Source organism: Myotis daubentonii, chromosome 16, assembly GCF_963259705.1.
Source record: "Myotis daubentonii chromosome 16, mMyoDau2.1, whole genome shotgun sequence".
NCBI lineage: Eukaryota > Metazoa > Chordata > Mammalia > Chiroptera > Vespertilionidae > Myotis > Myotis daubentonii.
In genome coordinates, this window is record NC_081855.1 from 34,980,592 (window position 1) to 34,993,338 (window position 12,747).

The 12,747-nt window shown below is 37.0% G+C and overlaps 1 protein-coding gene across 6 annotated transcripts in view; it reads right to left on the reverse strand.

Annotated features, from left to right (window-relative positions):
* USP32 (ubiquitin specific peptidase 32) overlaps positions 1 to 12,747 on the reverse strand; it is a 125,654-nt gene that overhangs the window by 45,415 nt on the left and 67,492 nt on the right. For all 6 annotated transcript variants that reach the window (XM_059669718.1, XM_059669722.1, XM_059669721.1 and 3 more), the window contains 5 exons: positions 12,388 to 12,503; positions 11,960 to 12,022; positions 8,657 to 8,740; positions 7,598 to 7,659; positions 984 to 1,086 (listed from right to left, as the gene is read on the reverse strand). In XM_059669718.1, the coding sequence (XP_059525701.1) occupies positions 984 to 1,086; positions 7,598 to 7,659; positions 8,657 to 8,740; positions 11,960 to 12,022; positions 12,388 to 12,503 (428 nt within the window). The remainder of the gene's footprint in view (positions 1 to 983; positions 1,087 to 7,597; positions 7,660 to 8,656; positions 8,741 to 11,959; positions 12,023 to 12,387; positions 12,504 to 12,747) is intronic.

The following is a 12,747-nucleotide window of genomic DNA, read 5'->3' on the forward strand; positions in this document are numbered from 1 at the left end:
ATGTTACCTAATACTCTCATTTTCTACCTACAATCACTATCATTATCTATAAGGTCTTTGAAGTCATTTGCCTACTTTCACTCCTTCAGTGACATTTAAAGTCTACCTTTTCCAATTAACATATTTTATGTGTGAAAACAAACTACTAACCTCGGCAAAAGGAAAAAAGAACCAGGTAGAATGATAAGGAAAATAATGTAAACAATCTACCAGTATTTTCTGATAAACAATGATAGAAAAGGGCATATAGGAAAAATATGAATAAAATTATTAGATTTTTGGTTAGTAATCATTTGGCAACTGACAACGAGTCAACAAAATGTATCAACTGACTCTCAAAAATGGAGAATTTGATTACTGGAATTACTGTTTTCAGTTTTCCGGAAAAAAAATCCCTTGCATGTTTTAAATAAGAGCAGAATATTCACTAATAATTTCTTCTTTAACTCTGTTTGGAACAATGTCAGGTTATCGTTTAGAAATTGGGTTCTAATATTACCTCTGAAATTAACTCTCTTGAATAGAAAATCACCCAGGAATCTTCAACTTTTTGATAAAAAAGGTGAAATAATGAAGTATAATGTGGTTGACATGCCCCTGGATTTAAAGTCAGTCCTTATATTTGATTCCAGAACTTCCACTCTGAGCAAGAAATTCAGGTTACCTCTAGTCCCAGTCTCAGGTTCCTCACAGGTAAAATAGATATAATACCACCTTCCTCACAGAGATTGTGAGGACTAAATGAGATATGTAAGATGTATATACATGCACCTTCATGACCAATATTACCTTCCTCACAGAGTTGTTGCAGGGAGGAAATCTGTAAGCACAGAGCCTGGTACATAGCAAGTATTTTATGGGAAATCATTTCTATACCCTTCAAATCTTTAAGTTGGAGCATTTTATTATTAGTCAGTAGTCACCCAAAGTCTGTAGTATTGAAAATCCTATGAAAAAGGTAGGTGAACAGAAATCTTACTCACATATTTGACATAGTCCTTCCACTGCTGCCACCACTGCATGGAGATGATAAACCAATTGTGTCCTGGTTGCAGACCATACCTGCTCTCCCGTTCTAACCATCCTCTACACATACAAAAGAAATTTAGTACATTAAATGGTGTGTGAAACAGATGACCACACACCCACAAATTATCATTAGCAATTTTTACAAGGGAAAAACATGAAATAAATAGATATACTTGGGAAATGACTATAATTTCGATTAGTGAAATACTGATAAGCCAATTTCAGGGAGTCACAATACCACTGTCAAGTATCACTCATACTGATGATGTTTTTATTTTTTAATTTTTATTGATTTCAGAGAGGAAGGGAGAGGAGGGGAGAGAAACATCAATGATGAGAGAGGATCACTGATCAGCTGCCTCCTACATGTCTCCTACTGGGGATAGAGCAGGGGTGGGCAAACTTTTTGTGAGTGCATGCCAAAACCAGCAAAATCTCTGACTCAAAATTCTTCTGCGTGCCAACCCTGATTTTTTTTTTAAAATATATTTTTATTGATTTTTTACAGAGAGGAAGGGAGAGAGATAGAGAGTTAGAAACATCGATGAGCAAGAAACATCGATCAGCTGCCTCCTGCACATCTCCCACTGGGAGATGTGCCCGCAACTCAGGTACATGCCCTTGACCGGAATCGAACCTGGGACCCTTCAGTCCGCAGGCCGACGCTCTATCCACTGAGCCAAACCGGTTTCGGCGACTTCCAGTTTCTTTTCAAAAGCCTTTATGTAACCAAACATAACATCAAGTGCCTTGCCAGTTCCTTGTAATTTAATATTTAAGTCATTCAAATGTTCACAAAAATTGTAAATGGAAGATTATAAGAGAGGGTTTCATGCACCAGCAAAAGTTACTGGCGTGCCATGTTTGGCACGTGTGCCAGGGGTTGCCCACCCCTGGGATAGAGCCTGAAACCTGGGCATGTACCCACTGGAATCGAACCTGGGACCCTTCAGTCCGTAGGCTGACACTCTATCCATTGAGCCAAACCAGCTAGGGCCTGATGATGTTTTAAAAACAGCTTTATTGAGGAATATTTTACATATCATACAATTTACCTGGATTAAGTACACAACTCAATGATTTTGATAAATTTGCAGACATGTGCAATCACCAATCACCACCACAATAGAATTTTAGAATATTTCAATTACCCCAAAAATATATCTATTTTTAGTCAATCTGTGTTACCACCTTTAGACCTAGAAAACCACTAGTCTATTTACTATCTCTTATAAACTTCCTTTATGTGAACATTTCATATAAATGGAATGATATAACACAAAGGTCTTTTATATCTGGCCTCTTTTATTTAGCATAATGTTTTTGAGGTTCATCTATATTATAGCAGGTATCCTTAGTTTGTGCTTTTTTATTACTGAATAATATTCTAAAAGTACATATACACCACATTTTGTTTCTCTATCTAACATCTAATAATTTGAAACTGGTGAAGTGTTTTTGCAAAGTACCACCTAACATTTCCATTAGCAACATATGAGGGTTCTATTCTTGTTTTTCCAGATTCTCACCAACGCGTCTGCCTTTTCTATCATAAATGTTCTAGTGGATGTGAAATGGTGTACTAAATGTCACTGAATTGTATGCTTTAAAATGGTTCACTTTATGTTATGTCAATTTCTCCCAAACATTTTCATACACCCCAATGAAGCAGTTATGCATTAAGCAGTTTTCCCTTATTATTCCCTTCCCCGATCCCTTGACAATCATCCATCTGTTTTCTGTACCTATGGATTTACATATTCTGGATATTTCATACAAATGGAATCATACAGTATGTGACCTACTATGACTAGCTTCTTTCATTTGTGAGGTCCATTCATGTTGTAGCATGTATCACAACATTTTTCTGTTTTATGCTGAATAATATTCCACGGTACCTATAAACCACATTTGGTTTATCCATTCATTCACTGGTAGCTATTTGGACTGTTTCTACCTTTTAGCTATTTTGAATAGCACTGTTATGAACATCTATGTACATCCTGTTTACAAATGTTTTAATTATATACTTAAAATTGGAACTGCTGAGTTATGTGGTAATACCATGTTGAGGAATGACCAAATTGTTTTCCCCAACGGCTACACCATTTTACATTTCCACCAGCAATGTATGAAGGTCCCAATTTCTCCATATCCTCATAAAATCTTTTTTCCTTTTTTTTAAAAAAATGTTTTTATTGATTTCAGAGAGAGGGAAGGAGAGAGAGAGAAACATCAATGATGAGAGAGAATAATCAATTGGCCGCCCTCTGCCCCCTATCCTCCTACTGGGGATGAAGCCCACAACCCAGGCATATGCCCTGACTGGGAATCGAACTGTGATCTCCTAGTTCATGGGTTGATGCTCAACCACTGAGCCACACAGGCCAGGTGGCATTGCCTGTTTAAATTTTGACCATATAATCCTGTTCTCAAGTATTCCAAACAACTCTACTTCAGTAAACTCTTTTATCAAGTAGTCCAAAGCCAAAAAAAAAAAAACTACTGAAAAATTTGTGTACACACTGCTTTTAAGAAATATATGAGTTATAAGCTATATATTGAGAGTTTATTCTAAAGGCAAAGTTTAGTTGAGATTTAGTCCTGTTTCTGAAACTTTCTAGACATTAACATTTTATAATGGTAACCCTAAAGCAGGAGTGGGGAAAGTCTGGCCCGGGGCCATTAAAGGCCAGCAAAATCATTTCTTCTGGCCCTGGCAAGGCATCAGGGGTATGTTAATTAAATGTTTGACCAAATACAGCAGGTTAATTTTTAAGATGATAATTTTGTATAGCCTGAGAATCCTATATAATAGAAGCCTAATATGCAAATAGACCAAACAGCAGAATGACGGGTGGAATGATTGGTTGCTATGACATGCACTGACCGCCAGGGGGCAGACACTCAATGCAGGAGTTGCCCCCAGCCCGCAGGCCCCAGGCCAGCCAATGCAGATGCAGGAAGGGGCCCCTGACTACCCCACAGGTCACCCCATGGATCGACCCTGATTGTGGGCCAGGCCTAGGGACTCTACCCGTGCACGAATTCATGCACCGGGCCTCTAGTGATGTTATAAATATCCAAATGGCCCTTGGCAGAAAAAAGGTTCCCCACCCCTGCTCTAAAGCAATGAAAAATAATCAAGGTATTAAAAATTGAGTTATAAATATAAAAATGTGCAGGCCTAACCAATTCAGGTATTTTACCTCAAGTAATTTTGCCTAAGTAAATCCTTAACCAAAGATGTACATACTTTATTACTAAATTTTCCCATATACATACATTAAAGAAATATAAATAGGGGATGAATAGGACCTATTAGTTAATCATTTCAATTATAAGAAGCCTTTATTAATATGTAAAAGTATAACTTATATGATATGCATTGAAAATGCACGCAGAAAATAAAACAATATTTCAGAATATTCTTTTTTTATAAAAAAAATTATAAATTCCATCAGAGGCATAAACATATGTGGTTATATGAATGTAAAAAGTGCTAACATGCAACCATCAACAAAAAGGAAAGGAAACCTAATGAATGGGAAGAAATATTGCAAACTACATAACTGATAAAGGGCTAATATGCAAAATATACAAGGAACTCATGTAACTCAATAGCAAAACAAACAAAAAACAACCCAATTTAAAAAATGGGCAAAGGATATTTTTACAAAAAAGACATACAAATAGTGAACAGGAACATGCGAAGGTGCTCAACATCACTAATCATCAGGGAAATACAAATCAAAACCACAATATCACCTCACATTTGTTAGGCTATTACCAAAAAAACAAAGTATAACAAATTCTGGTAAGGATGTGTAGAAAAACAAACCTTTGTACACTCCTGATGGGAATGAAAACTGGGCTAACCACTATGAAAAATATTATTGAGGTTTCTCAAGAAATTAAAAATAGAACTACCATATGATCCAGCAGTCCTACTTCTGCGTATATATCCAAATAAAACAAAATCATTATCTTGAAAAGATAGCTGTACTCCCATTTCCACTGCAATATTATTTACAATAACCAAGGTATGGAAACAACCTAAGTGTTCGACAACAAATTAATGGATAAAGAAAACCTCTCTCGCTCAGGAATATTATTCAGCCTTAAACAAGAAGGAAATCCTGTCATTTACAAGAACATGGATGAAGCTGGAGGGTGTTATGCTAAGTGAAATAAGCCAAACAGAAAAGGATAAATATTGCACAGTATCATCTTATGTGTGGAATCTTTAAAAAAAAAAAAAAAAGTCAAATCAGAAACAGAGTAGAGAAATGGTTGCTGGGGCTGGGGGAAATAGAAAGAGGTTGCTAAAAGGGTACCAACTTTCATTATAAGATGAATAAGGTTTGTGGATCTAATGTATAATATAGTGACTATAGTAGATAACACTTGTATAATTGAAATTTGCAAGAGAGTATAGCTTAAATGTCCTTCCCCCAACCCCCCAAAAAAGCTAAAGATGGTAATAGAAGTGTTACTTAACTCAATGGGGAGAATCCTTTTATAAGACGTACATTTATGAAATCATCACATTGTACATTTTGAATATCTTATCATTTTAGTTGTCAATTATACCTCAATAAATAAAAATGCCAACCGAAAGTATCTAAATACAGAGATGGTGGGCATTTTTTATTCTTTTTGCTTAGGTCTACTTTCTAATCTTTCTACAATAAATGTGAACTATTTTGTAGTAAGAAAAAATTGCTACCTGTTATCTTAATTTTTAAAAATATATTTTTAGCCCTAGTCAGTTTGGCTTAGTGGATAGAACATCGGCCTGCAGACTGAAGGGTCCCAGGTTCGATTCTGGCCAAGGGCACATGCTATGGCTGTGGGCTCGATCCTCAGTAGGGAGCGTGCAGGAGGCAGCCGATCAAGGATTCTCTCTCATCATTGATATTTCTATCTCTCTCTCCCTCTTCCTTCCTCTCTGAACTCAATAAAGAAATATATATATTAAAATACATCTACACTAATAAAAGAGAAACATGGTAATTGGCGTACGACCGCTACCCTTTTCATTGGCTAATCAGCGAGATATGCAAATTAACTGTCAGCCAAGATGGCGGCTGGCAGCCAGGCAGCTTGAAACTAACATGAGGCTTGCTTGCCTCAGTGACGGAGGATCATTGGAGGAAACCAACGTTCCCCGCCTGCGGCTGCAGGCCTCTGAGCGGGCAGTTTCAAACATTGTAACAAATACCGCTGGACTTCAGCCAGCAGATTGCAACATTGTAAGCAAAGGCCAGAAACCTACTTTCAGCTGGAGGCCTAAGAGCTGGAGCCAAGCCTCAAGCTAAAGCTGGCCCAGAATTTAAAAAAAAAAGGAAAAAAGGAGAGGTTGGGAGCTTCAGTCACCCCCAGCCTGAAAACAGCCCTCAGCCCCTCACCCAGACTGGCCAGGCACCCCAGTGGGGACCCCACCCTGATCCAGGACACCCTTCAGGGCAAACCAGCCAGCCCCACCCGTGCACCAGGCCTCTATCCTATATAGTAAAAAGGTAATATGCCTCCCAGCACCGGGATCAGCGGAGCTGTGAGGCCTCCCGGCACCGGGATCAGCGTGACAGGGGGCAGCACCCAAACCCCCTGATCGACCCTGCTCTGTGTGTGACAGGGTAGAGCCATAACCTCCCCATCAGCCCTGCCCTGAATGTGAGAGTGGTGGCGCCCCAACCCCCTGATCGGCCCTGCTCCGTGGGTGATAGAGGGTGGCGCCCCAACTCCCCTATAGGCCCTACTCTGTGAGTGACAGGGGGGAGCTCCTCAACCCCCTGATGGACCCTGCTCTGTGCGTGACAGGGTACGGAGCCCCAACCCCCCTGATGGGCCCTGCTGTGTGCGTGACAGGGGGTGGCGCCGCAACCTCCCAATCGGCCCTGCTCTGAGCCCGACCAGGGGCTGCACCTAGGGATTGGGCCTGCCCTCTGCCACCCGGGAGCAGGCCTAAGCCAGCAGGGCGTTATCTCCCAATGGGTCCCAGACTGCGAGAGGGCACAGGCCCGGCTGAGGGACCCCCCTCTCCCCCCCCCGAGTGCACAAATTTTTGTGCACCGGGCCTCTAGTATATATATATATAATTGATTTCAAAGAGGAAAGGAGAGGAAAAGAGAGATAGAAACATCAATAATGAGAGAGAATCAATGATCGGCTGCCTCCTACACACCCCACACTGGGGAAACAGCCTGCAACCTGTGCATTTGCCCTGACCAGAAATCGAACCATGATCTCCTGGTTCATAGGTCGACACTCAAACACTGAGCCATGCTGGCTGGGCACTATCTGTTAACTTATAAAATGTCTTATTTCAAAAAATTAAATTTAGTACCAATGCAATTTTAATGTGAAATGGAATTTGATTTCTAAATTAATACAATACATTGGTTAGAAAATTACTTAAAAATATCTCGATATGTAATTGTTTTGGAGAAACAAAACAATGATTACATTAAAGTGGGACATAATATTACTTAGTAATGATATATTTTGGGTGTTAAAAATTTCAACTATATAATGAAAAATACACAGACTGAAACTACAAACTTACCTAATAATTTGTCCTTCCTCTTCTGGAGTAGCTGGTCTTAATCCCAGAACTATGTGACATACCTAAAGAAAAAGTGGTAAATTAATCTTCATTGACTGGTGCTAATGACTAGATTGTATTTTTCACAGTCTCTGCAGAGTTTTCAATTAATGAACTATTAATGAGTTACTTGAGCAAATTTGAACTTTAAATTTTAGCTATTCTTTTTTTTAATTGATTTTTAGAGAAAATACGGGAAAGGGAGAGAACGAGAGAGAAACATCAATGTGAGAGTGAAACACTGATAGGCTGCCTCCTACATGACCCCCTACAGGAGATCAAGCCCACAACCCAAGCATGTGCCCTGACTGGGAATTGAACTGGCAACCTTTCTGTGCATGCAACGATGCCCAACCAACTGAGGCACACTGGCCAGGACACCATAAAGTATTTATATAAATTGGGGCAAGAGAACTACTTCAGGAAAATAGTTAAAATCTAGCAAGTTCTATGACTTTTCACTCCTGGTAGCTTTTCTTCTCTCTTTGTCCCTCAATCTTCCTTGGACCTTATAAAGAACAAAAATATAAATAAATAAAAACTAAAAAAAATTAAGAGACACCTTGAAACTAAGATAATCTAACTAAAGAGACTGTATACTTTGAAAAAATTATAGTTGCCTACTAATGATCCAACTCTCTGTTCACACTATCTCACTTGTTAGGAAGGGCTTTTAAAAAAGTGAAGCCCTTTTCTTTCTATTACAGCGAAGAAAAAGTAAATTATGATGGCTTTTATGATTCTCTGTAAGTCTACTTGCTTCTCTATCATGAGGTATGATAAGATAAATAAACAATAACCACCTATATTCTGCTTTCCTATCTCCCACATCATGATTTTGAGAAGGTTCAATAGGCACTCATGCTCTATCTTACCATCTTTCAAGCATGTCTAGGATAATATAGTTCTATTTATCATATGTGGTTTTGCAGTCCAGTTGCATTAACTACTACATAATAGAAAATATACAGAATTACTGCTACCACTACCCTTTGAAACAGTCATTTACATTAAACGTACCTGGAAAAGGAGATTCAAAAATTCATTGGCAAGTACATTTTTCACACTCCAGATCTGATAGTCTTCTAGAGTAAGATGGCCCATCTGAAAGAGAAACAATATTTAAAAAGATCTCATGCTAAGAATGTCATTTTTTATAGCATTTGAATAAAATCTGGTTTATTAAACTTATATTGGTCATTTGTCTGAAAACAAACCAATAATTTAAAGTAGATTCTAGCCTGGCCCGTGTGGCTCAGTGGCTGAGCATTGACCCAGGAACCAGGAGGGCACATGCCAGGGTTAAAGGCTCGATCCCTCGTAGGGGACATGAAGGAGGCTGCTAATCAATGATTCTCTCTCATCAATGAAGTTTCGATGACTCTTTCCCTCCCCCTTCCTCTATCTGAGTTAAATTAAAAAACAAATTTAAAATAAAATAGATTCTATGTGTTCATATGACAAGTAGTCCAGCTAGCTAGAATAAGTTCAAAAGTAACAAAAATCTGTTGAAACAGTCAATGGTAATGAGGACAATCTATCATCAACAATTTTGTTTCAACAAGACCTGGAAAATAACAGTATCTTCTGTTTCAAGGGTTACCTGTGGAAAACTACAAAAAGCTCTGGGTAAGGAAAATGGAGTATTCTTTTTTTTTCTTTTTTTTTTTTTTGATGCAAAACCTAAGATTCCACTATAGCACAGAGACTAATATATTAATAGGTCATGAAAAAGTGGTGTGGGAATGCCGGATGTGATGTATAAACTGGAGGACTGGGTTATTTCCTTTATAAAACGACAGTACATGTCGCTAAAGAACACACTTAAATTAACACTGTGAAACTGAAATGAAATGTGGTACAAAAATAACAACTTCCAGGCATGCCTTCAAGCACCTCCCTTAGGACTTGCAATCTCTAGGCTTCAGTGTGGGGAGGATTACAATTCTTTGGAAGAATAAAAAGTTCTCACTTTTGAAATGCCAATTTCAGAGAATTTTAAGGTCAAAACATAGTGGGTTCATTTCTCTTCACCTTCAAGGAGAAATCTGATGCTTTATTCAAATTCGCATTAAACTTCTAGTTCAAATCCCAACCCAACCTTGTGACCTCCAGCATTGATGCTCTTTCCATTGACTAAAGCTGACTGGATCAGTTTAACTCCTGGTCGAAGAGTCTGAGTATAACCCAGTCCTTTCATTCTAACAACATTCTAAGACCTTCTTAGTAACAAAGAGCAATATTATCAGACTTCTTAAAGATTTAATATCTACTTTACATTTCTCCAAAATGCAGTTTAACATTACATTTTTATAAGTTGGGAAAGCAACATTTTTGTGTTGCCAAAGAGCACCAAAAATTACATATACCACGTAGAAGATGATATATATTTTTTCTTATCTGGCAAAAATATAACCAAATATTTCATATTTCATGTATTCAACAATTACCTAATAACCCTAGCTAAAAAATGTTTTAGCTTTTATTATTTAATGATATTGATATATTCTCTTCTCAATATAAAATAACCATATGTAATAAGGAAAGATCTTAAAGCACTATAATTACTTACTTTCAGGATACAATTTCTATTAAGTATGTTAATACCAATCTAAAGGTACAAAGTAATGGGTAATATAGGCACAATCTAGTCACAAATGGGTATGGTTAATAGCTTTGGTTGAAAGTCCAAGTTCCATTCTAAAATGCTAACCACCCTGGCTGGTGTGGCTCAGTGGCTGAGAATCAACCCAGGAACCAAAAGGTCACTGGTTCAATTCCCTGTGGGGGCATATGACAGGTAGGGGGTGTACAGGAGGCAACCTATCAATGATGTTTCTCTCTCATCAATGCTTCTATCTCTCTATCCTTCTCCCTTACTCTCTCTCTAAAAAATCAACAAAAAATATTAAAAAGTGAAAAATTAGACCTAACTGGTTTGGCTCAGTGGATAGAGCGTTGGCCTGGGGACTGAAGGGTCCCAGGTTCGATTCTGGTCAAGGGCACATACCTTGGTTGCAGGCACATCCCCAATAGGGGGTGTGCAGGAGGCAACTGATCGATGTTTCTCTCTCATTTCTAACTCTCTATCCCTCTTCCTTCCTCTCTGTAAAAAATCAATAATAAAAAAATCAAATCAAACGCTAACCATTCATTAACATGGCTATATGGAGTTGAAAAACTAAATTATCTTTTTAATGTTCACAGCAGAGCCAGAAGTAGCAACTCTATCTTACATAAAAATAGACAGCAATAATACCTACATACTTATTAAACACTCAGAAAAAAAAGTGTTAGCAATTATATCTGTACATAAGGCATTTTCTAACTCTCCCAGGTTTTCTATACACTCCAAATAGAAGTAGATGCCATAGTTTTTGGCAAAAAAAAAAAAAAAAAAAAAAAAAAAAAAAAAGGTAAATGAAGGCAGGATGACTGAAATGCCAAACAAAGCTCAAGCCCTATAAAATTCATTTCTATTAACTTTCTATTGAGCACCAGTTAATAAGACTATGATGATTCCTTCTGGAATTATGATTGAAGAAAGAAAAAAACACTGATGTTACTTTTTAAATCTAAACTTCTATAACCAATCTGCTACTTGGTACGTCAGTGTTTGAGTGGAAAGGCTCAAATTAACTCAAATATGCCTCACAATATGTAGCTTATTTTCAGTTTTACAGGGACACACACATATCCCAATAAATCAAACTATAGGAGTAAACCTATTATAATAGTCTTAGTAATAAATATTATTAAATTAAAAAATTAAAGGATTTATTCTTTATAAAGTACATGCTTATTTTGGCTAGTATTCAAGAACTTGAGAGGGCCTTACCAGTACTATTTAAAAAAACAACAACAAAAAAACAAACTCTTTTAGGAATACATGGACCACCCAGATTAGTATTAAAAAATCATTATTCTAATGCCTACCATCATCTGTTAGTTTTGCCCCTGTTCCTGACTTCATATAAATGGAATCATACAGTATATTCTTTTTATGGGGCTTCTTTTGCTCAATATAAGGTTAGCCTTACCATAACTTATTAAAATGGAAGAAATAAAAATTATAAACTATTTTGACAAGGACTGTGTCTACTTAATTTTTATAAAATGCCTAGCTTATAATAAATGTTTTTATACATAAAACACATGGAATGGACTGTCTTTAGAGTCAACCTGGAGGTACTGTTACCACAGATCCAAATAAGTAGTTGGTACGGATGATCCAGAACAGATTAAAATATTATATACTATATATCCCAATTTTTGGTACATGATATTTTTAGAAAAGGATAAGTTAGTCCTGGCTAAACTCACCTTTGTGGTGTCATGTGCACTCAATATGCCTTCTACAATATCAGATAGATCAGTATGTAATTCCTTTAAAAAGAGAAATTCAAAGGAGTAATTATGAAAGAGTTGATACCATTTTTATTATTCAGTGGCCAAAATATACTATATTTTGACCAAGTATTTTTTATTACCATAAATAGAATTTTATATTTGCTTTTAAAAATTACAATAATTATCCTGGAGTTTCATTCTTACTTTATACAGCTTATTAAATTTTCTAAGGCAAATTCTCTACCCAGTTTTGCATCTTCAGCAATGAATATTTTGAGTAGCATAATTCAGCAACTAACAGTAATAAAAAATCCTTTTCATTCGCTGACTTTAAAAAAATTCTCCACTCCATTTTCCTATTGGAAGTTACATACAATAAGATGTTTAAAATCAGAACTTACTGGGATCTCATCAGTGCGGTTGTCCTTCCAGACCTCTAAAAGTGCAACCACCATGTCTCTCAGTTCAACCCTAGAGAGAACTCCATCTCGGTCAACATCAAATACCTTGAAGCAAACTAAAACAAAAAAAAAAACTCTTATGAAGAGGAATTAGTTTTATGTTTAGAAGTACAATACATTTCACTAGAAGCTGCCCTAGTAAAATTACTGAATTTCTCAAACAAATATATTCTGGATTAAGTTCTCATCTAGAGCAGACATAGAAATATGTCATTAAAGTCCCCTGAACATGTAGGACTAACTGCACACTTCACTAATCTGTCTCTCTCAAAATTTTTTTAAAAATATATTTTATTGATC